This window comes from Eucyclogobius newberryi, unplaced genomic scaffold (genome assembly GCF_026437365.1).
Source record: "Eucyclogobius newberryi isolate DKJ021-1_F unplaced genomic scaffold, fEucNew1.0.hap1 SCAF_17, whole genome shotgun sequence".
NCBI classification, from domain to species: domain Eukaryota; kingdom Metazoa; phylum Chordata; class Actinopteri; order Gobiiformes; family Gobiidae; genus Eucyclogobius; species Eucyclogobius newberryi.
Window position 1 is genome coordinate 3,689,411 of NW_027315801.1, and position 24,157 is coordinate 3,713,567.

General features: G+C 46.6%; 1 protein-coding gene across 2 annotated transcripts in view; it reads right to left on the bottom strand.

The window, feature by feature from the left end:
• Positions 1-23,826, bottom strand: part of LOC140362631 (DNA (cytosine-5)-methyltransferase 3B-like) — a 44,953-nt gene extending 21,127 nt beyond the window's left edge. The window contains exons 1-5 of one of the 2 annotated variants that reach the window (XM_072448752.1): positions 23,721-23,826; positions 9,289-9,439; positions 8,377-8,456; positions 7,062-7,190; positions 6,809-6,943 (exon numbers count right to left, since the gene is read on the bottom strand). In XM_072448752.1, coding sequence (XP_072304853.1) covers positions 6,809-6,943; positions 7,062-7,190; positions 8,377-8,456; positions 9,289-9,439; positions 23,721-23,780 — 555 coding nt within the window. In that variant the 5' untranslated portion in view covers positions 23,781-23,826. Of the gene's footprint in view, positions 1-6,808; positions 6,944-7,061; positions 7,194-8,376; positions 8,457-9,288; positions 9,440-23,720 lie in introns of both variants that reach the window. The other variant, XM_072448751.1, reaches the window with a different exon arrangement.
• Positions 23,827-24,157: the final 331 nt, after the last annotated feature.

Consider the following 24,157-nt stretch of genomic DNA (forward strand, 5'->3'; position numbering starts at 1 on the left):
AATTACTACTGCACTCCAATTCTTTCGTTATCGCTTTGCTTGCCAAGAACAGACATTTTCGTCTTTTAAATCCCAACCTTTGCCTGCAAAAGCCAGATAATTCACTCTTAAGGGCCTGATTATATTGTGCAGGCTTTTAAATAGGATTTGAAAACACCCCGTCCAAATAATTTTGTCCGGGGGTACGAGGGCCGACTAGGCGAAAAAAAGAGTAGCTTCGGCATTCTCTGGACCACGGCTCGGCAGCCAATCAGAAATTTCGGCGACCAATCAGCGCGCAGCATGCAGATTTTCACTTGTAAACAGTAAACTGTAACGGCGGACTATTGTCAAATGCTTCCCGGCCGGATTTAACCTGTTACCACCCACCTATTTTCGCCCTGTGCACAATGGTTGGACATACCCAAATGGCATTGCTTATTAAAAGAGGATCTTATGTTCCACATGCAAGTGTGATGCATCATTAGAAAGCTTAGGCCTTCTAGTTTCTGCAGATGTGCACATGTCACACTGTCAGGGCTTCAGAACGTACACTACAGAGGCCCAAACATAAACAAAACATCCTTTTTTAGTCTCGCCTGAATATTGTCAATTTGTAATGGTCCTGAGCATGACATACTTCATTGTGTGCATATGCTGTTCACTGTACATGATGTTTATCTTGTTGACAACAACTGTGTAAAGTTTCAGATCTCTAGGAACAGGCATTTTGGTGCTGTTGACCTTTTTGTATCAAAAAGTATATTCGGAACAAGTGATCCAAATATGTGACTGACCGTGGCCAATCCAGTTACATGTCTACCCGGAGACATTTTGGGATTCTGAAAGTGTGAATTCAAAGCTTTCCAATGATGTCTCACTCATGTAGATCTGATAATATTTGAGTAAGTTGTGGTCATTTGAATGTATACAACTCTCAAACCCATTCACTGAGAAAACGGCTTCCAAAGTTTCTCACCGGAGTGAGCCCAGAGTCACAGGGGGCGGGGCTCATTTGCATCTCATTGAGACAAGCCCTGCCCCCTGTCACACTGACACCACCTTCCCCCTACAGCTGTCACTCAAGACTCAAGAGGAGTGTTGTTATTGATGGTAACTGGACTTGAATCAGAATTAGAAGTTACTATATTAAAATGGAAATACTTGGATTACAAAAAGGCCCTGAATAGAATCAAAGAATCACAATGAGAATAGGGTTCATTGCATTTGTCGATAAACATAATTCACAGGTGATTCAGTGCACCAACAATGGTGCACTGAATGATTCAACACAAACAACATAAGATAAGATAAGATAAGATAGCCTTTAATGTTACAACGCAGTAGATACAGAGGGAAAGGACAGTAACTTATAGGAAGTTTAAAAAACACTCTTAATAGAAGAACTCTTATAAACAGATGCCAGGGCCAGGTATACGAACTGCAACGGGTCCATGGCTTTGAATATATTAGATATGAGATAATAGATATGATATGTACACCACCAGAGTCCAATTACATCAGAGATCACATCCTCATCCTCTTCTTCCTCTGTGCACTCTTCTGTGCTGTGACTCTCGGCTCTTGGCATCAAAGCTGTAAACAAATAACAGGACATTTAAGAAATGGCTAACTATTTCACATAAAACACTCATTAACTATTTATTTTTTTTAACACAATGTGAGAGTTTCAATATAAATACCTGAAGTGCTGATAACTCTTGATCTTTGGAAGCCGTCTGAAGAAGGGACTCAGATGCTTCTGCCAGTCCAAGTTCTTGACAAACACTTTGCCATCCACCGTTCCAACAAGCTGTGGGATATTGAAGTGAGACGTTGGCGGTGAGGGTCCAAAGACAGCACATTAGATTCTGTTGTAGAGATCTGTGCGTGGCCTGCAGCTTCTGATGTGTGGGAGAAGCTGTTTCCACAGTGATCTGAAGCTTGATGTACAAACTGCAGGCTCACCTGAAAAACAGATGTTGCTTATGGTTAATTATACTCTAATCATTAAAACATGAAAATCACCAAAATAATGTTTTACACTTACCACGCTCCTTAGCAGACTTCACGTAGAGACAGGTCATGTCAGTCAGGGTGTCTTTGCCAATTCTGAAAAGGGAAAAAAAAGGATTAGGGTTAACAGTAATATGGGAATAACACGCTTCACAGATAACAGTTCACATTGTGACGTTAACGGTGTATTTAAGATGCAAAACGCGGAGATATTGGGACATCTGCCCTCGGCTAGCGATGCTAGCTAGCTCACTTGAGATAACACTGCTCGTAAAAGCAAAACACTTGCAGAACAGCACACCAAAACATAAACATACACTCGAGTTTAAAACCGGCGCACGTTAAAGTGATTAAAAGCGGGTGTTTTAGTCGCAAAGCTTACCTGGTTCAGCCGTCCTGTTGTCTCTCCCAACACCGTGCACGGAGAGACACACAGGAAGCTGATAATGGCCAGGCAAGCGCGTGATTGGTTCGAGTGACGCAAAGCGTGCGTGACGTGCGACGTACGTAAGCCACGTGACCAGAAGTGGTATCGGGAGTTGTAGTTTTTTTCTCTTCCCACGCCGAAAAATAACCCGATAACATAGCAAAGTTTAGATTACAACTTAGCTCCGAATAGCTGCGTTTAGCTCCGGGCTGTGGGGCTAACAGCCGGTTTAGCACCATAAAACAGACACAAAGCACGACCCACGGGTCAGGAAATACTACATAAGTATATCATTTGTACAGACAAAACGCTGAAAAATAACCCGATAACATAGCAAAGTTTAGCTTACAACTTAGCTCCGAATAGCTGCGTTTAGCTCCGGGCTGTGGGGGTAACAGCCGGTTTAGCACCATAAAACAGACACAAAGCACGACCCACACAGCCCACGGGCCAACCCACGCCGAAAAATAACCTGATAACATGGTGATAACAGCAAGTAGTCACATTAAGCCCGTATTGCAGAGTGCACTGAAGCAACATGTTAGCTTAGCATTAGCTCCACCGGAGCAGACAAGTAAGATTCTAAAGTGATCACGAGACTGCCTTAAAACACAGCGTTAAAGCAATAATTTAGTAGTAAAGTAAAAGTGTACCTGAGTAAACAGTTCCGTTGCAATGTAGTCCAGGAAATGTAAGCTCTGAAGACTGTGCTCTGCAGACGGTCTGGAGTAATGAGAGGAAAACACGGAGCAGCAGCTGTAGCCATGCGGATCACAGCTGATTGGTGGAAAATGTAAACAACACGTTGGCTAGAAAAAGGTGACGCCCCCCAGGAGAGCAGGAAAAAGACCCGAAAACTCCACATTTTTAACAGCTTAATGTATACGTTTAAGACAACCAATAGTGTTATCTGAAGCACACAGGGGCTTATTCATAACTTCAACTAACACATTCTGCAAAAAAATGAAAATCACAAATTTGGGGAAAAAAAAAGTAAAATGCTGTTTTTCTCAGTTTCACCGAGGCCGACATGGTCCGACAATTGCCGTGGCGAGTTACATATGTGCCAACTGTGCCAAACTGTTTTATTACAATTTTAGCTCCTCTATGATCATAAAACATACATTTTGATGTTTTGTAGGCCACTAATAGCAATTATAACCGCTAAAAAAAAAGTGAAAATGTGTAAATATGAGTTTACCCATGAATTTCCCATATAGAGGTTAAAAAAAAAAAAAAAAAAATATAATATTTTTATTTTATTTTTGTATTGGTATAATAATACATATATCTAACAAAATGCACGTCCAAAAGGCTAATAAACTCAGAACACGTTATGCGCAAAATTCTGCCGAGAAATCTGGCTCTTTACAGCCTTCCCGGAGCCTTACGCACGAGAATACAGAAGATTCTGTGTCAATAAGACCTTTGTCCCGCCTATCAGGAAAAAGGTCTCCTCATTGGCTAGAATAATATGTCACTCAAAGTCTCCTGCGTGCCTGTTAGCAGAAGCTAAGGGCTAAAAACAAAGATGGACGCGCGCTTCGGAAGCGCCGAATTTTTTTCCTCCGGAGGCTGTAGCAAACAAACCCGGTGACAGAAAAATTCGTGGATGGTCTCATTCTGTAGGTAACAGTCTAAGGAAGAGATCGATGTCAAACACTATCGTATAAGTCAAACAGGTCATTTGTTATGGACGGAGAAATGCGGCGGACAAGCGCATTCTCGTCCGGTGAGAAACAAAGAAAAGTTTGTTTACTTGACAATATCTCAATCGGATAACTTCAGGAAAAATACAAGTGGATATTGTTTTTCAATGGTTCCTTACGGACAGACTGAGTACAAGGATGTACAGAATTAAAGCCGTTTCGTCCGTCATAAACAGCAAACAGGTAGGACATGCGTTTGTAAAAGTTGAGACTTTCTCACAAACTATTGGCAATTGCTTCTTGGGGCATATTATTCAATGTAAATCAATGACATATTCATTTTGTTGAGAAAATAAGCTTTAAAATGATGTATGGCTTGCTGGTATTGACCACGGAAATAAAAGTGATGATGTAAGAGAATATTTGAGATATAGAAAATGTTCGCCGGCGGACAGGTGGGTGGTAACAGGTTAATGACAATATTCCCTTTTTTCTGAGATTTATTAATAAAATGGCCGTTCCTGCACTCGAAAATGCCCGTCCACTTTTTAAAACACACCGTCCAAAATACAAGAAGACGGTTCTCTATCTAAAAGCCCGATATCGCGGGTTATGTCGCGTTTGACAGTGACACACCACACAGTCGTCCTCGCTTCTGCACGTTTTCCTTCCTCAAACTGTCCGAACCGCTCAGAGGATGAAAGCCTGAAAATACATTCTAATTGGCGAGCTCGCCTCTCCATTGACGTGACGTGTAACTTGGCCTGGAGGTGCCACTTGTCTACTCGGAGATGGATGGGTTTAATACCATACTGTGGAATATTCCAGGCAAAACAATGACATCAGGACAAGTAAGTCTCCCTTTGCCAGACAGATAACACAGAGCATCTTTAATGGACACATAGGCTCTTATTCTTTTGCATCTCATGTTTCAGAATTTAAAATAACGTATCCACTCAAAGCACACATTGCTTTATATCTGAGGCGATCCTTCATCTGGATTTGTGTTAGCGCCATCTACTTTTAGCCATCTTTTCCCCGACATGCATACTTTAAATTGAAGTGATTTCAGGCAGAAGTGCACAAAACTAGTCTGACGACGACTTATTTTGTCCTGTGTTTGCTTATTTTTATCTTTTTATTTATACATTTTATTTTATTTATTTTTTCTTCTCTCTATTCCGTATTAAGAATATGAGAGGTTCTGTAAATAGGAGTTTTTTTCTATAAAGAGTGTTATCTGTTCCTTTCTTCTGTATTTACTTGTGTTACAGCACCGAAATGTCCCCATGTGTGGACAAATAAAGGCATATCTCATCTTATCTTAAAAACAGCACAGGAGACACCAGCATCGCTACCGTGACGACACAGTCAAGTGTTCACGAGGCTCAGGGGCGGATGGCCTCGTAAGCGTGATGAATGAAACACTGAATTTGGCACCGAACGTCTCCCGGCTCGTGTAGAACAAAGTGCGAGCCTTGTGTGAATAAACTGGGATTAAAGAGAACCAATATTGGGTAAACTTGTCTTGTTAGGGCTTGTGCCGGGCTAAACCAGCACCCAGGCCTCCGCTCCGAAGTGAATTACCGCATTGATAAAAGCAAACAGCCCCGCTCTGTGCAAGTGTGTGGGGCCAGCTGCACACACAAGGCCAGGTGGAGGAGGAGAGGTGGAGGAGGCTCTATCGCTGCCAGAACCACACTTCCTCTTTTTTTAAATCGACAAATATAGTCCGGATGAACCAAAAGCCCTGCGATAATGAGACGGTAGAAGCCTGGGAAGGTCTTGTCGCAGGATTATGCAACAATTTGACTCTAAACATGTGTCTATATAACAGTATTTGGAATTTTAGAGGCAAAAATCGTGTAAGTGTCAATGGTGAGTGATGGTATTTTCTCCTGTAAAAGCTTAAAACACAACTAAAATGTGAAAAAGCTACAGTCTGATGACAAATGTAAAAGTCAACGCTAAATATTTAGTTTGTACTCGACATGGAAAAACAAGAATATCTAGTAAACAGTAGAAAAGCAGATAAACGACAGGAACACACAGTTGATTCGATGGCTTTTTTCTCCTTAAATCAAATGTGTCCGAGTCTGTGTGTTGGGGGAATTAATTGTTGTGGGGCGAGTTGAAGTGTCCTATATCTCCCCCTACCATTAGCATACAAGCTAGCTCTGTTCTGCACAGTATTGAGTTCATTTGATCAAAAAGGAAAACGCTCAACAGACAAATTGAGGCAAACAAAAAAGGAAAGAAAGATACAATTCTGCTACTGAATAGTGAGGGGCATTTTTTTCTTTTTATTACCGTATTTTCCGGACTATAAGTTGCACCTTTTTTCATAGTTTTGCCCGGGGTGCGACTTATATTTATACTGGAGCGACTTATGTGATATTATTTGTTATTTTCACACTTGCAACAGCATTTCATACTCCAGAGCAACTTATATATGTTTTTTTCTTCTCCATTATGCATTTTTTGGCTGGTGCGACTTATACTCCAGAACATATGGCATTAAAGAAAGAGAAAAAATATTGTTTTTTTAGTTGGCAATAAATCAAATTTTGCACGCCAAATCATTAAATAATTTTTCATATTCCAACCCAAATGTTCATGTATGATTAATTCATAATAATCATTGGAGTGTTTTTGCTGTATGGTACCAGATATTCAAATTCACCTCGATAAGACTTGGACAAAAATGAGTGTTACAAGTGTGAATGCTCAAACTGACGTTGTACTCGGGCTGTGCCTCGGAGCTGGAGGTGCTGCTGCTTTGGGCCGAGTCCTTCGAGTCCTGCTCCATCAGCTCCGGACTGGGCACTTCAGGGGCCTCACTGGGCACTGCTGTGGTCACTCTGCCTCCAGACTGACACACAAACACAGAGAAGAAGGGATTAGCATGCAGGATCATTATATTTGGAACATCTCCCGTGTCCCGTTTGTATGCGGTCACCTGCAGCGTGTCATGTTTAGCGTGAGCTCACCTGTACCGCCCCTGTGTCCTGTTTGCGGCTCCGCCTTCGAGGTTTGCCGTTGTTGGGCGACTGTCCGGCCTGAAAGATGGTCCTGGGCCGAGGGGTCTGTCGCAAACTCAACTGGGACTCCTCGGACGACTTCTAAAAAATAAAAAAATTTGTTAAAGTAAAAAAAATTAAGTAAAGCCTTCTGCACACTACCGCCCAGTTTAAAATCAGATTTGCCTCTCCACGAGTTTGGGGAGGCGTGGCCCAAGCAGCAACTTTAAGAGATTATTTCTAGAGTTGAACGTTGGAACGTTATTTCATGCAACATGCCTCGTGAACCAATTATTTATGCAATGTATTTGTGTATATTACAGCCTGAAATGTTTCTCTTTATTGTAGATTGTTGGGAGCATCCGTCATATGGAGCCGTGTCTCAACCTGCTTGACCTTGCCCTGAACTCATGGACTCAAAGGTTTCAGTCACGTGACTTATTTGGAAAACCGCATTCCGTTACCTAGCTCTGCTGCTAAAAAATAGAAATGAAAAGGGCTGATACTTGAAGAAGACAGAAGTTCTGGGCTTTGATCCTTATCTACAGCAGCGACACTTAAAGCAGGATCGGACACGCCCCCTGCACCGGGACACGCCCGCTGCCCTCTGCCACCGGGACACGCGCCGGAGACACGCCCTCTGCTGCACCGGGACACGCCCTCTGCTGCACCGGGACACGCCCTCTGCTGCACCGGGACACGCCCGCTGCCCTCTGCACCGGGACACGCCCGCTGCCCTCTGCACCGGGACACGCCCGCTGCCCTCTGCACCGGGACACGCCCGCTGCCCTCTGCACCGGGACACGCCCGCTGCCCTCTGCACCGGGACACGCCCGCTGCACCAGACACCGGACAATGTTGAAAAAGCCAACAGTGTAACATGCAGCTTTCGTCCTCAATATGGCAGAAGCAACGAGTGTGTCGTCACTTTGGACCCGTGAATACACCTTGAAGTGTTCTGGCTGACCACATCTGACTTTTGACTTCCAACAATATAAACTATCCCATGTGTCAGGAAGGAGACCCCGAACAAACTCAACAGTAAACATAGCCCCAAAACATATCCAGCACAGCCAAACCTCAATGCTAACACGTGCACGCACTTGTAATGACCAGGATTTGACAGCGGAAATGCTCAGAAAGAGTCTGGTGTTGATTTATGGACTTAAAAATAGATCTCGGAGCTCTACCTATGACATCACAAGTAACCCTGGTTAAATTCTCTGCCCTCCGTGTTCCCGATACACCTCTATTACATGGTCAGCGGTGACGGTGGCGCCTGTACCTGGCTGTAGGAGCTCCACATGGATTCCTCTTCCACACACCTCTTCCTCGCGCTCTTCCTCTTCTCGCTCGAGTTTCCATCTGCACAAAGAACAGATGCTCGGACAGATGCTAGGACAGATGCTAGGACAGATGCTCGGACAGATGCTAGCTAGGACAGATGCTCGCTAGGACAGATGCTAGCTAGGACAGATGCTAGCTAGGACAGATGCGCGGACAGATGCTAAGACAGATGCTAGGACAGATGCTAGGACAGATGCTAGGACAGATGCTAGGACAGATGCTAGGACAGATGCTAGGACAGATGCTAGGCTCAATGGCGGAACTCAAGCAACAGCGGTACTTTTAATTTCATGCTAACAAGACAATAATACAAGACGAAAGCCATACATTTCTAAACATGACGTGCCAAATAAACTGCCAATTAGATACAATTGGTTGGAAGGTTGTTAGACTTCTGTAGGGGAAAATGTGGAACAAACACAGACTTTAGGATATTTTGTGCGTTGAGCTTCGCCCAAAGCGTCTGACGCAGAAAAGTTGAAAAGTCTGGACGGTCCAAAGCGTCCGACGCTCAAACGCCCCCAACGTGCCGCATCTGACGCTCAAAACGCAGGATTTGCGACGCAAAAACGCTGGACGCCCAAGACCCACATAGACTTTGAATGTACACTGGACGCTTTGGATGCCGCGGACAGAACGCTCCTTTAGTTGCTGTCCTAATTTTAATATCAATAGAACAATTAATTTACTTTTCTCAGGTAATGCTAAGTGCAAAGTGTTTTATTTTTCGTTCATCAGAATTTTTTATTATTATCATTATTTCTTCAATAACTTGCTAAGTTAAAAGGTTCAAAAACATCTTGATCTTCATTTCCTTCGGTGACAGTGCAGTAGCGTATCGGCCGAGCACCTTGAGGCGAGGACGCTCCCCCGGTCAGTTTGGGGCAGAAGGGAGAGGGTGGTTCTGCGGCGGTCAGAGGGCTGTTCTCATTGGTCAGTTCCACTCCGCTGTCATTCTCTGAGAGCGCCTCAGCCGGAGACGAGTCCGCGTTCACCGCAGCCTGAGGGAAATACAGAACGTTTATTACATTTATATATGGATTTTATAAGCCAAACACTTTGTATTACCCTACAATTGCATTACTCTAGATTTGTTTGAAAAAAAGAAAAGTTCAACCATCTAATAAACATTATATTTCAATAATATTTATAAGCATTTAAATGTACAACAGGTTTTTTTTAATATCATGAAAAAAATGTGTTTTAGAAAAAATATTTTTAAAAACTGATTGTATTAGTAAGAGGCACATTAAGGACTTAATGTTCATTCAGGACTTTTTAAAAAATACAGTAGATAAAAAAATACAGTAGATAAAAAAATACAGTAGATAAAACAAATCAAAGTCAGAAATGTATCATAAAAAAACACTATAATTACAATCCAAACAAAGCATCACTTTCCTGCTTTCTTTACAATCACTAATGACAGGTAAGAGCACTCGTCCCTGAACAACTGATCAGCGCAGCAGCATGAACTTGTTGAAACATACTAAATCTCTTATGTCGACAAATGTGCGCTTCATCTGTCAAAAGCCAACCAAATTATTATTTATAATCTTTCAAAATATTTGTACAGCGCAGCGGCGGCTCAAGCTCGAGCTCGTTTGGAAAGCAGCCCTGTAACTATAGTTTATTATTGAAACCACTCAACATTGGCAAACACTGAAGTCACTAACGCTCTCGAGATGTTTTTACTACAAATGAGGCTTCAAATGCCTTCACATGAACATTTTGTGCAAGTGCCATTGTTGTGACAAAGTATCGACAACAAAGTAGAACATTATGTGACCTTTCTTGAACTATTTCAGAATAATCTTGAGCTTCGTTTGCTCAAGTAAAAAAAAAACATGTGGAAACAATTGGAATCAAGTGGAATCAATATAATTTGTGTTGAAAAGCAGTGTCTGTTAGAGCATTTCTTAATTAACACTTTTGTATCAAAATCTGTATCGACATCGAGTTCGAAATGTTTGTATTGTAGAGTTTATTCAATGACAAGCGCCTTTATAGCTATAACTTTAAATGCCTCAAAAGACATTCTGCACTTGCTCTGAGAAGGCTCACCTCTCCACAGATCTGACCTGTGGCTCCATGGAGAAGAATATTCCAGACAAAACATTGAAATCTCCCAGCAGCTGGCAGACTATGGCTGCAGGTCGCAGGTTCAACAGGTGCAGAACAAGCGCATCGATCTGATGAGGCTTCGTCTGTTTTCAAGCACAAGATCTTCGCCGTCTTCAGTACCAGAGGCGCTCGTCTCCCATCGCCAACGCACATCATCTCAACTCTTCTTCTCTCCTGCGCTCCGTGTGGCCTGTATGAGCATTGCACTTTCAGGGAGGGCGTTCTCTCCTCCTTGTGGCCTGTATGAGCAGTGCACTTTCAGGGAGGGCGTTCTCTCCTCCTTGTGGCCTGTATGAGCGTTGCACTTTCAGGGAGGGCGTTCTCTCCTCCTTGTGGCCTGTATGAGCGTTGCACTTTCAGGGAGGGCGTCCTCTTCTCCTTGTGGCCTGTATGAGCAGTGCACTTTCAGGGAGGGCGTCCTCTCCTCCTTGTGGCCTGTATGAGCGTTGCACTTTCAGGGAGGGCGTCCTCTCCTCCTTGTGGCCTGTATGAGCAGTGCACTTTCAGGGAGGGCGTCCTCTCCTCCTTGTGGCCTGTATGAGCAGTGCACTTTCAGGGAGGGCGTCCTCTCCTCCTTGTGGCCTGTATGAGCAGTGCACTTTCAGGGAGGGCGTCCTCTTCTCCTTGTGGCCTGTATGAGCAGTGCACTTTCAGGGAGGGCGTCCTCTCCTCCTTGTGGCCTGTATGAGCAGTGCACTTTCAGGGAGGGCGTCCTCTCCTCCTTGTGGCCTGTATGAGCAGTGCACTTTCAGGGAGGGCGTCCTCTCCTCCTTGTGGCCTGTATGAGCAGTGCACTTTCAGGGAGGGCGTCCTCTCCTCCTTGTGGCCTGTATGAGCAGTGCACTTTCAGGGAGGGCGTTCTCTCCTCCTTGTGGCCTGTATGAGAAGTGCACTTTCAGGGAGGGCGTTCTCTCCTCCTTGTGGCCTGTATGAGAAGTGCACTTTCAGGGAGGGCGTTCTCTCCTCCTTGTGGCCTGTATGAGAAGTGCACTTTCAGGGAGGGCGTCCTCTCCTCCTTGTGGCCTGTATGAGAAGTGCACTTTCAGGGAGGGCGTTCTCTCCTCCTTGTGGCCTGTATGAGAAGTGCACTTTCAGGGAGGGCGTCCTCTCCTCCTTGTGGCCTGTATGAGAAGTGCACTTTCAGGGAGGGCGTTCTCTCCTCCTTGTGGCCTGTATGAGAAGTGCACTTTCAGGGAGGGCGTCCTCTCCTCCTTGTGGCCTGTATGAGAAGTGCACTTTCAGGGAGGGCGTTCTCTCCTCCTTGTGGCCTGTATGAGCAGTGCACTTTCAGGGAGGGCGTTCTCTCCTCCTTGTGGCCTGTATGAGAAGTGCACTTTCAGTTAATCAGACATGACGATGCATGAAGAATGAAAACATGCAGAAGTTCTAAATGTTCTCACAGTCAAGCACCGTTTACCGTGGAGGCGGTTACCGTGGGAGGTGGTTACCGTGGGAGACGGTTACCGTTGACAGGAGCTGCGGGCTGTGCGGGGCTATTGATAATAATGTACAATAATTGTAATAATCCTAATTTGCCAGTTTCATGTTTAGTTCTTCCTTCACACCACAATGTGTCACTGGTCGGGACGTCACTATACCAAATTTAGTGTTATATATAATTATAGTGTATTAATTCTTCTTTTTTCTTATTCCAGGCTGAGTAAGAATGACAGGAAAATATGGAGATTATGCTTATTATGGTAAGAAAAACCCGAACGCCGCGGGCCATTCCATAATACCCTGATCCTCATCATTACCACATCGCTAAAGCAAAAAAGTTCACGTTGAGGATATAACGTTTATTAACATTATGTGGCAAAAGCTTCACAATACTATCATATATAAAATGGTTTAAAAAAAAATATATATATATATATTTAAAAAGCGCTCTAAAACAAATGTGGGGTTTTCGCCGGGTGTTCTTAGCACTGCGCCGGAAAAATCAATATCGTATTTTCTGGACGATAAGTTCCACCTTTTTTCATAGTTTTGGCCGGGGTGCGACTTATACTCCAGAGCGACTTAAACGTGATATTATCTGTTATTTTCACACTGACAACCACAAGAGGGCGCTCTAAACTCTAAGCGATGCAGAAGAAGAATCTGCACTTCCTCTACCTCTGGAGTTTGTTGAGTTGTTTAGAAGTGACACAGAAGAAGAAGAATTCAGTGGATTTAGTGATTTGGGGTAAAACTGATGCTTTGCTAAACTTGTTAGCATGTTCTTTATGCTATAGTTATCTGAATAACTGTTCATATGTTACGTTAACATACCAGACACTTACCACAGTTCTGTCTGTGCCTCATGTAGCTGAAGGTGTTAGCATTAGCATACGTCATGTAACTGAAGGTGTTAGCGTTAGCATACGTCATGTAGCTGAAGGCAATTCAAAGTGCTTCACACAGCAGGAAAAATGCATTAAAATCACAAAGAAATTACAGATACAATAAAATTAACTAATTAAAAACAATTCATCATCAACAAAAGTGATAAAAGAGAAGAGTGCAAAGAAAATCCTTTAAGTCATATGCACAGCTAAACAAAACTGTTTTTAGCTTAGATTTGAACATTGCCATTGTAGAACCTGTCTCACATCTTCAGGGAGAATGTTCCAGATTTTAGCTGCATAAAACTGAAATGCAGATTCCCCATGTTTAGTCCTGACTCTGGCACCAGCAGGAGGCCGGTCCATGTTTAGTCCTGACTCTGGCACCAGTAGGAGGCCGGTCCATGTTTAGTCCTGACTCTGGCACCAGCAGGAGGCCGGTCCCTGAGGTCCTCAGAGTCAGAGATGGTTCATATGTCACTAACATGTCTGAGATGTACTTTGGTGCTAGGCCATGGAGAGACTTGTACACAAGCAGAGCTGCTTTAAAGCTGAAGGTGTTAGCGTTAGCATACATACACCTATTCACTGTGTTCTCTAATCTGTTATTATTTTAAATTGCATCTCAAGATTAAATGTCTGTTCTTGGTTTTGGATTTTATCAAATAAATTTCCAAAAATGCGACTTATACTCCGGAGCAACTTATAGTCCGGAAAATACGGTAATGCAAACTGTATCCTCTGTATCTACCTGCGTTGCACCAATGAAATTTCCCCATGTGGGACAATAAAAGGAATATCTTATCTTATCTTATCTTAGTCGAAATAATACAGAACTTAATAAAGCCTGAGTATGAAGCGTTGTTTGTTTTTTTGTTCCACTGAGGCCTTTATTGTCAACATGATTAACTCTAATATAGCTCGGTGCCCAGTAGATGTGCAGCATATGTGTGAAGGAGCAGCACGTGAGGCGAATGGCACCAGATCTCGTGCCGCTATAGAAGGATGTTGTAAAAGAAGAACAGCGGCCCTTCTGTTACTCATGAACCCGCTGAACCCGCTGAACCCGACGGCTCAAAAAGGGGAACTGCCAAAACAAACCCGGTCAGGGAGTTGATTTCAAACCATCATTTTAAATACCATTAGTTTAAAAAGACACGGAGCTGGATTAGCACCAGCCTGTAGCGCTACGGTAGAGGGAACGTGGAGGTGCACAGGTTAATCATGCGTTTGAAAATGATGAATTTTGCTTAGAAATGTAAAGCAAAGTTTAAATGTATGTGCGTAGTGATCATTCAGGTCACGAGAGAATGATAAGAAGTAAGAAGCAATTTAAATTTAGTCCATATTCCAGAAAGTAAGATTAAATGTAAAGCACTTTTTATAATGAAGTTTTTAACCTTTTGTTTCCTCATCCAAAATGTTTGTTTTATGATGTCTTGAGATCTCCTGCTCAGTTTTTAGGTCCATAAATCATCGTCAGACACGTTCTGAGCATTTCAAACCATGTTCATTACACTGCGTGCCTGCATTCGCATGTCGGGGACAAGCTAGGTTTATTTATATTATTTATTCACCGCATATTGACCAACAGTAAGAGCATATTATAGTCAGGAGGCTGATTTTCACCGATCGTCTGTTGCTTGGTGTACAGAAGGCAACAAATTAAACATATTACACTAAAATGGTTACGCTGTTCCATTCTTCAGAAGCTCTGACGGAAAAGGCTGATTAACAGAAGGCAGACTTCTTGGATAGGATGAGACTGTCCCCCCTAGAGGCCCCTGGACGCCACTGCATTTGCTCATCTCCCTTTTGTAACCCTCTGTAGCCAATCGACGGAGCGCCAATTCACTTCCTGACATGGTTAACGCCGTTTTACAGCATAATAAGTTTCTAGACTCATTGAAACCATCGAATCTAACCTCGCTCACAAATAGGACAACGCCGTTTTCAATAATAGTACGTCAGATACACAAGTAATAAATCACCCAAACAACAAATCTCTTCCTTTGTCCTGAAGGAACTCATTATAGTTGGTGAGACCAGTCAGAACAAGGCGAGAATCCCATTCACAAACCCAAAACAACAGTCAAGAAAATGCCATTTCTGGATGACAAAAAAACACCACAATTTAAGCTTAACTGATTTTTAGATCATTTTAACCGCATTATAAAGTACATTTGAACAATCCTATATTTTAAGCCAATTTCTTTTTCAGGACGGCACTTTGTACAGGCTTTTCCTGTGCATGTAAACAGAACGCCTGCATTCTAATGGCTCCATACATTAGAACTGATGCATTTTCAACGGGAGAATTAGCGTCAGCATCCAAGCATTACAAAAACAAAACAAAAAAACAAACATTACAGTGCTTTATGTATATTGCTAACGTTAGCGATCAGCACAGACATTTGCGTACGTACTAACAACCACAGTTCTCACTTATTTACGCAAGTTATACAGGACAATAATGCCTTAATTGTGGTCCGATTGAGGGACCTGCGATACAAATTGACTGTGGTTGGACCGTCCCAAGTTATGTCCTTTATGGTCCGATTGAGGGACCTGTGTGGAGTTCGCCGACTTGTTTTGTTCTCGAGAAAGACCGCGAGACCATGAGACCCCTCCGCAGATCTAACCCATCCATCTTACAACCATTACGACGTACAAGCCGTTCTGTGTAGTCACGTTTAGCGCATGTGTGGGCACCGTCCTGATCTAAGCCGCCATTACCTCACAGCGCATTCCTCCGTGCTCCATTCTGTCCCGGGGCACTCTGACACCACTGTCAAACTATCTGACACAAAACAAAGAGCTGCCACTACGAGTACTACCGCTACTGCTACGGCTGCTACTACGAGTACTACCGCTACTGCTATGGCTGCTACTACGAGTACTACCGCTACTGCTATGGCTGCTGCTACGAGTACTACCGCTACTGCTATGGCTGCTGCTACGAGTACTACCGCTACTGCTATGGCTGCCGCTACGAGTACTACCGCTACTGCTACGGCTGCTACTACGAGTACTACCGCTACTGCTACGGCTGCCACTACGAGTACTACCGCTACTGCTATGGCTGCCGCTACGAGTACTACCGCTACTGCTATGGCTGCCGCTACGAGTACTACCGCTACTGCTATGGCTGCCGCTACGAGTACTACCGCTACTGCTATGGCTGCCGCTACGAGTACTACCGCTACTGCTATGGTTGCCGCTACGAGTACTACCGCTACTGCTATGGCTGCCACTACGAGTACTACTGCTACGGGTGCCACTACGAGTACTACCGCTACTGCTATGGCTGCTACTACGAGTACTACCGCTACTGCTATGGCTGCTTCTACGAGTACTACTGCTACTGCTATGGCTGCTACTACGAGTGCTACTGCTACTGCTATGGCTGCTACTACGAGTACTAGTGCTACTGCTACGCCTGCTACTACGAGTACTACCGCTACTGCTACGGCTGCTACTACGAGTATTACCGTTACTGCTATGGCTGCTACTACGAGTACTACCGCTACTGCTATGGCTGCTACTACGAGTACTATCGCTACTGCTATGGCTGCTACTACGAGTACTACCGCTACTGCTATGGCTGCTACTACGAGTACTACTGCTACTGCTATGGCCGCTACTACGAGTACTACTGCTACTGCTATAGCCGCTACTACGAGTACTACCGCTACTGCTATGGCCGCTGCTACTTCAAATACTAAGCTTCTGCAGATGGCGCTTCCTACATGAAAAGGTCAAAAAGGTCAAAACTGGCCAACTGCATTTGTGAAATCCAATCGTTTTTACAATCAACTCTCCAGTATTCAGTAACAATATAGTACCGTATTTTCCGGACTATAATTAAGTCGCATCGGAGTATAAGTCGCACCAGCCAAAAAATGCATAATAGAGAAAAAACATATTTAAAATCGCACTAGAGTATGAAATGCGGTTGCAAGTGTGAAAATAACAAATAATGTTACATATAAGTCGCTCCAGAGTATAAGTATCAGTATAGTAGTATAAGTCGCACCTGGGCCAAAACTATGAAAAAAAGGTGCAACTTATAGTCCGGGAAATACGATAAATTAAAGATGCAAATTCACCATGAAACTGCAAGTAGCGTTCTGGTCATCCTCGAGGTGCTTCTTCAACCACAGATTTGGACACGTTCCAGCTGAAAAATAACGTCTTGGTTTTCCCTTTCCAACTCGAGGCAGATGCGCCTGATGCGGACATCTTCGAGCCCCGTAAACCCGACCCGGAGGACTGAAACGTTAATCCGATTCACTGCAGTGGAAACGCCAAACGAGAGTTATGGCCCGGCCCCACACCAGTGAATAAAGTCCAGAAAGACCAGCTGCTTCTGACGACTCGGGTGTTATAAGACCTCGGGCGGGGTATTAACAATCTCGTGCCCCGTTCCGCCGCCTTCGACCTTCGGGCCTCGAGATTCACCGAGCGCACTTCCCACGGTAAAAGCATCGCCCAAAAGCAAAGACGTGCGAGATGATTAATTAGCCGGAGTAAGACAAAGTAAGCAAGAGTGCAATGGTAAAGTCCATCTTAAAGTCCAGTGTGGTTTCACTGGAGAGACTTTGGAGCGGCAGGCGCCAGGGTCTCTCTGCCAGCACATTACACGGGCCTAATGGAGAATGCATGTCACGAAACGGACTTGGCCGAGCTGCAAACGACAACGTGGAAAGAGACGAGGAGCCTTCGTTAGACAGAAAGAGTCAGAAATCTAAAAGTGAATGAACTTTTAATATCTTTTCTCAGAATCTTTTCTTCAGAGAATCAAGCTTGTTGTTCTTGTCTAGAAGAATTGGTTAATCTATAAATCAGGATTATTCAGGTCATGATGTAAGATTTAGAACCTAAAAAATTTAAATAGTGAGAATTTTATTTAAAAAATAAGTCAGTTCAAGGGAATATATAAAGCAAAGGAGGAGGGGGCAGGGACAGAGGAGGGACAGAGGAGGAGGGGGCAGGGACAGAGGAGGGACAGAGGAGGAGGGGGCAGGGACAGAGGAGGGACAGAGGAGGAGGGGGCAGGGAGTAAATATAACCAGATAAGTAAATATGCATGAAAAAGCCGTCTCAGTAATTTAAACCTAGATCTGTCCCTCTCCACCTCCTCTGTCACCCTCCTCTGTCCCCCTCCACTGTCCCCCTCCCCTTCTCTGTCCCCCTCCACTGTCCCCCTCCACTGTCCCCCTCCCCTTCTCTGTCCCCCTCCACTGTCCCCCTCCCCTTCTCTGTCCCCCTCCACTGTCCCCCTCCCCTTTTCTGTCCCTCTCCTCATCTCCTCCCCCTCCTCATCTCCTCCCCCTCCTCATCCGTCCCTCATCTCCTCTGTCCCTCCGTCCCTCTTCTCCTCTTCTCCTCTGTCCCTCTGTCCCTCTTCTCCTCTTCTCCTCTGTCCCTCTGTCCCTCTTCTCCTCTGTCCCTCTGTCCCTCTGTCCCTCTTCTCCTCTGTCCCTCTGTCCCTCCGTCCCTCTTCTCCTCTGTCCCTCTGTCCCTCCGTCCCTCTTCTCCTCTGTCCCTCTGTCCCTCCGTCCCTCTTCTCCTCTGTCCCTCTGTCCCTCCGTCCCTCTTCTCCTCTGTCCCTCTGTCCCTCCGTCCCTCTTCTCCTCTGTCCCTCTGTCCCTCCGTCCCTCTTCTCCTCTGTCCCTCTGTCCCTCCGTCCCTCTTCTCCTCTTCTCCTCTGTCCCTCTGTCCCTCTGTCCCTCCGTCCCTCTTCTCCTCTGTCCCTCTGTCCCTCCGTCCCTCTTCTCCTCTGTCCCTCTGTCCCTCCGTCCCTCTTCTCCTCTTCTCCTCTGTCCCTCCGTCCCTCTTCTCCTCTTCTCCTCTTCTCCTCTGTCCCTCCGTCCCTCTTCTCCTCTTCTCCTCTGTCCCTCCGTCCCTCCGTCCCTCTTCTCCTCTGTCCCTCTTCTCCTCTTCTCCTCTGTCCCTCCGTCCCTCTTCTCCTCTGTCCCTCCGTCCCTCTTCTCCTCTGTCCCTCCGTCCCTCTTCTCCTCTGTCCCTCCGTCCCTCTTCTCCTCTGTCCCTCCGTCCCTCTTCTCCTCTGTCCCTCCGTCCCTCTTCTCCTCTGTCCCTCCGTCCCTCTTCTCCTCTGTCCCTCCGTCCCTCTTCTCCTCTGTCCCTCCGTCCCTCTTCTCCTCTTCTCCTCTGTCCCTCCGTCCCTCCGTCCCTCTTCCCCTCCGTCCCTCCGTCCCTCTTCTCCTGTCCCTCCGTCCCTCTTCTCCTCTTCTCCTCTGTCCCTCCGTCCCTCTTCTCCTCTTCTCCTCTGTCCCTCCGTCCCTCTTCTCCTCTTCTCCTCTGTCCCTCCGTCCCTCTTCTCCTCTTCTCCTCTGTCCCTCCGTCCCTCTTCTCCTCTTCTCCTCTGTCCCTCTGTCCCTCCGTCCCTCTTCTCCTCTTCTCCTCTGTCCCTCTGTCCCTCCGTCCCTCTTCTCCTCTTCTCCTCTGTCCCTCCGTCCCTCTTCTCCTCTTCTCCTCTGTCCCTCTGTCCCTCCGTCCCTCTTCTCCTCTGTCCCTCCGTCCCTCCGTCCCTCTTCTCCTCTGTCCCTCCGTCCCTCTTCTCCTCTGTCCCTCCGTCCCTCTTCTCCTCTTCTCCTCTTCTCCTCTGTCCCTCCGTCCCTCTTCCCCTCTGTCCCTCCGTCCCTCTTCTCTTCTCCTCTGTCCCTCCGTCCCTCTTCTCCTCTTCTCCTCTGTCCCTCCGTCCCTCTTCTCCTCTTCTCCTCTTCTCCTCTGTCCCTCCGTCCCTCTTCTCCTCTGTCCCTCTGTCCCTCTGTCCCTCTGTCCCTCTGTCCCTCCGTCCCTCTTCTCCTCTTCTCCTCTGTCCCTCTGTCCCTCCGTCCCTCTTCTCCTCTTCTCCTCTTCTCCTCTGTCCCTCTGTCCCTCCGTCCCTCTTCTCCTCTTCTCCTCTGTCCCTCTGTCCCTCCGTCCCTCTTCTCCTCTTCTCCTCTGTCCCTCTTCTCTGTCCCTCTTCTCCTCTTCTCCTCTGTCCCTCCGTCCCTCTTCTCCTCTGTCCCTCCGTCCCTCTTCTCCTCTGTCCCTCCGTCCCTCTTCTCCTCTGTCCCTCTGTCCCTCCGTCCCTCTTCTCCTCTTCTCCTCTGTCCCTCTGTCCCTCCGTCCCTCTTCTCCTCTTCTCCTCTGTCCCTCCGTCCCTCTTCTCCTCTGTCCCTCCGTCCCTCCGTCCCTCTTCTCCTCTGTCCCTCCGTCCCTCTTCTCCTCTGTCCCTCCGTCCCTCTTCTCCTCTTCTCCTCTGTCCCTCCGTCCCTCCGTCCCTCTTCCCCTCTGTCCCTCCGTCCCTCTGTCCCTCCGTCCCTCTTCTCCTCTGTCCCTCTTCTCCTCTTCTCCTCTGTCCCTCCGTCCCTCTTCTCCTCTTCTCCTCTGTCCCTCCGTCCCTCTTCTCCTCTGTCCCTCTGTCCCTCTGTCCCTCTTCTCCTCTTCTCCTCTGTCCCTCTGTCCCTCTGTCCCTCTGTCCCTCTTCTCCTCTTCTCCTCTGTCCCTCTGTCCCTCTGTCCCTCCGTCCCTCTTCTCCTCTGTCCCTCTGTCCCTCCGTCCCTCTTCTCCTCTGTCCCTCCGTCCCTCTTCTCCTCTGTCCCTCCGTCCCTCTTCTCCTCTGTCCCTCCGTCCCTCTTCTCCTCTGTCCCTCCGTCCCTCTTCTCCTCTGTCCCTCTGTCCCTCTGCCCCTCCGTCCCTCTTCTCCTCTGTCCCTCTGCCCCTCCGTCCCTCTTCTCCTCTTCTCCTCTGTCCCTCTGTCCCTCCGTCCCTCTTCTCCTCTTCTCCTCCGTCCCTCCGTCCCTCTTCTCCTCCGTCCCTCCGTCCCTCTTCTCCTCTGTCCCTCCGTCCCTCCGTCCCTCTTCTCCTCTGTCCCTCCGTCCCTCCGTCCCTCTTCTCCTCTGTCCCTCTTCTCCTCTTCTCCTCTGTCCCTCTTCTCCTCTTCTCCTCTGTCCCTCTTCTCCTCTTCTCCTCTGTCCCTCTTCTCCTCTTCTCCTCTGTCCCTCTTCTCCTCTTCTCCTCTGTCCCTCTTCTCCTCTTCTCCTCTGTCCCTCTTCTCCTCTTCTCCTCTGTCCCTCTTCTCCTCTTCTCCTCTGTCCCTCTTCTCCTCTTCTCCTCTGTCCCTCTTCTCCTCTTCTCCTCTGTCCCTCTTCTCCTCTTCTCCTCTGTCCCTCCGTCCCTCTTCTCCTCTGTCCCTCCGTCCCTCTTCTCCTCTGTCCCTCCGTCCCTCTTCTCCTCTGTCCCTCCGTCCCTCTTCTCCTCTGTCCCTCCGTCCCTCTCCTCATCTCCTCCTCCGTCCCTCTCCTCATCTCCTCCTCCGTCCCTCTCCTCATCTCCTCCTCCGTCCCTCTCCTCATCTCCTCCTCCGTCCCTCTCCTCATCTCCTCCTCCGTCCCTCTCCTCATCTCCTCCTCCGTCCCTCTCCTCATCTCCTCCTCCGTCCCTCTCCTCATCTCCTCCTCCGTCCCTCTCCTCATCTCCTCCTCCGTCCCTCTCCTCATCTCCTCCTCCGTCCCTCTCCTCATCTCCTCCTCCGTCCCTCTCCTCATCTCCTCCTCTGTCCCTCTCCTCATCTCCTCCTCTGTCCCTCTCCTCATCTCCTCCTCTGTCCCTCTCCTCATCTCCTCCTCTGTCCCTCTCCTCATCTCCTCCTCTGTCCCTCTCCTCATCTCCTCCTCTGTCCCTCTCCTCATCTCCTCCTCTGTCCCTCTCCTCATCTCCTCCTCTGTCCCTCTCCTCATCTCCTCCTCTGTCCCTCTCCTCATCTCCTCCTCTGTCCCTCTCCTCATCTCCTCCTCCGTCCCTCTCCTCATCTCCTCCTCCGTCCCTCTCCTCATCTCCTCCTCCGTCCCTCTCCTCATCTCCTCCTCCGTCCCTCTCCTCATCTCCTCCTCCGTCCCTCTCCTCATCTCCTCCTCCGTCCCTCTCCTCATCTCCTCCTCCGTCCCTCTCCTCATCTCCTCCTCCGTCCCTCTCCTCATCTCCTCCTCCGTCCCTCTCCTCATCTCCTCCTCCGTCCCTCTCCTCATCTCCTCCTCCGTCCCTCTCCTCATCTCCTCCTCCGTCCCTCTCCTCAACTCCTCCTCCGTCCCTCTCCTCAACTCCTCCTCCGTCCCTCTCCTCAACTCCTCCTCCGTCCCTCTCCTCAACTCCTCCTCCGTCCCTCTCCTCATCTCCTCCTCCGTCCCTCTCCTCATCTCCTCATCTGTCCCCCTCCTCATCTGTCCCCCTCCTCATCTGTCCCCCTCCTCATCTGTCCCCCTCCTCATCTGTCCCCCTCCTCATCTGTCCCCCTCCTCATCTGTCCCCCTCCTCATCTGTCCCCCTCCTCATCTGTCCCCCTCCTCATCTGTCCCCCTCCTCATCTGTCCCTCTCCTCATCTGTCCCTCTCCTCATCTGTCCCTCTCCTCATCTGTCCCTCTCCTCATCTGTCCCCCTCCTCATCTGTCCCCCTCCTCATCTGTCCCTCTCCTCATCTGTCCCTCTCCTCATCTCCTCCTCCGTCCCTCTCCTCATCTGTCCCTCTCCTCATCTGTCCCTCTCCTCATCTGTCCCTCTCCTCATCTGTCCCTCTCCTCATCTGTCCCTCTCCTCATCTCCTCCTCCGTCCCTCTCCTCCTCTGTCCCTCCCTCCCTCACAGTGCTGCCGTCCCTCCCTCCCTCACAGTGCTGCCGTGCCTCCAGACATTTAAACCTAAGCCGATAAGGACTCCAACTGTAAACCGTATTCCCACGTTTATTGCAAAAACAAGTGTCATGAATGATGTGTGACATATGGAGCCGGTTCAGTTCTGACAGCTTTCCTTGCACAACCTGTTGCAATCACAGGGTGCACTCCATCAACTCTGTCCGTTACTCCCGCTTCCTCTTTTTCATTTATCATTTATTATGAGACAGAGACTTCCTTTTCCCGCCGTCCGTTTCGCTTTCCATTTCCTTGTGAGTTTCTGACCATGTCCTTCAATCCGCCGATGATTCGATAAAAACACAATACAATACTTTAACGACTGACATAAATCCAAAACTAGCAGTAATATAAACACAGATTATGACATGTAACTTGATATGGTCTTTTAATGACTCCGATCTCCTTCCATCCACGCCTTGGTTATTCACAGTCGATACTGTGGTACACCTTCATTCAATACTTTTAAAATACTTAACAGAGAGTACATACTTTTGACTCAACTTTACGGGTGTGTTTCATTTGCACAAGACACAATTTACGGCCCCGGAGTGAAAAGAAAAGTTAATTTAACTGCAGAAATAATGGACTTACGGTATTTTTCGGGCTATAAGTCGCACTTTTTTTCCATAGTTTTGGCCGGGGTGCGACTTATATTTATATACTTATACACTTATAAGTATATAAATATACTCCAGTATATAACTCCAGTGCAACTTATGTTTTTTTTCTTCTCTATTATGCATTTTTGTCTGGTGCGACTTATACTCCGGTGCAACTTATTGTCCTTACGTAGTAGCAGTATTTATCGACTAATATCATATATGGTTCATTTTACATGGATTATCTGCAGTTTTTCAGCACCGTGACGGGGAAATTATTGATTTTTAAGCGAAGGTTGGCGACGTTAAACCGCAATTCTTATTAAATTCATAATTACGCCTAAACAGTGCTGTTCCACTACTCCGCGTTCATTCCCGAGACGCATTATAATGAAAATAAATAAAGGATAAAAAGCACAGTCAATGGAATCAATTCACAAACTCTACAAGCTCATTAGATGTTTAAATGTGGATTTCTGTGACTTTAACTGAACAATTGTTGCCCGACCGAACGCTTTAAATATTAAAACTTACGGTGGCGGCCATTTTGTTTCCTTCCACCATCAAATCGTCCGAAAACTTGTTTGAAGGCATCGCGGAGAGAGTCGACAGGTCCAGTGCTTTTTCTGACTCCTTTTCATACCTAGAAGTAAACAAAACGCAGCAACGTTAACTTTCACATCCAATTTAAAATGTAACATAAGCCGCAAGTTTGGGGGCGGAGTGTATAGACAACATTGGCAAATACATGTGTAATTGTATTTATATATGACAGAAAAAAACATTACATTATTCTGTATATAATTTAACAGAAATCTCAATTTAAATGGTCACAATTAGCAATGCGCATGACAGGTTTTGACTTTATTTTGTGCATTTGTACCAGTTGTAAATACAAATGATTTTACACCAAATTGAGTAGGTATTTGTGGAGAAAAGTCGCAAACGTTTATGTAGAATTTACACAAAAA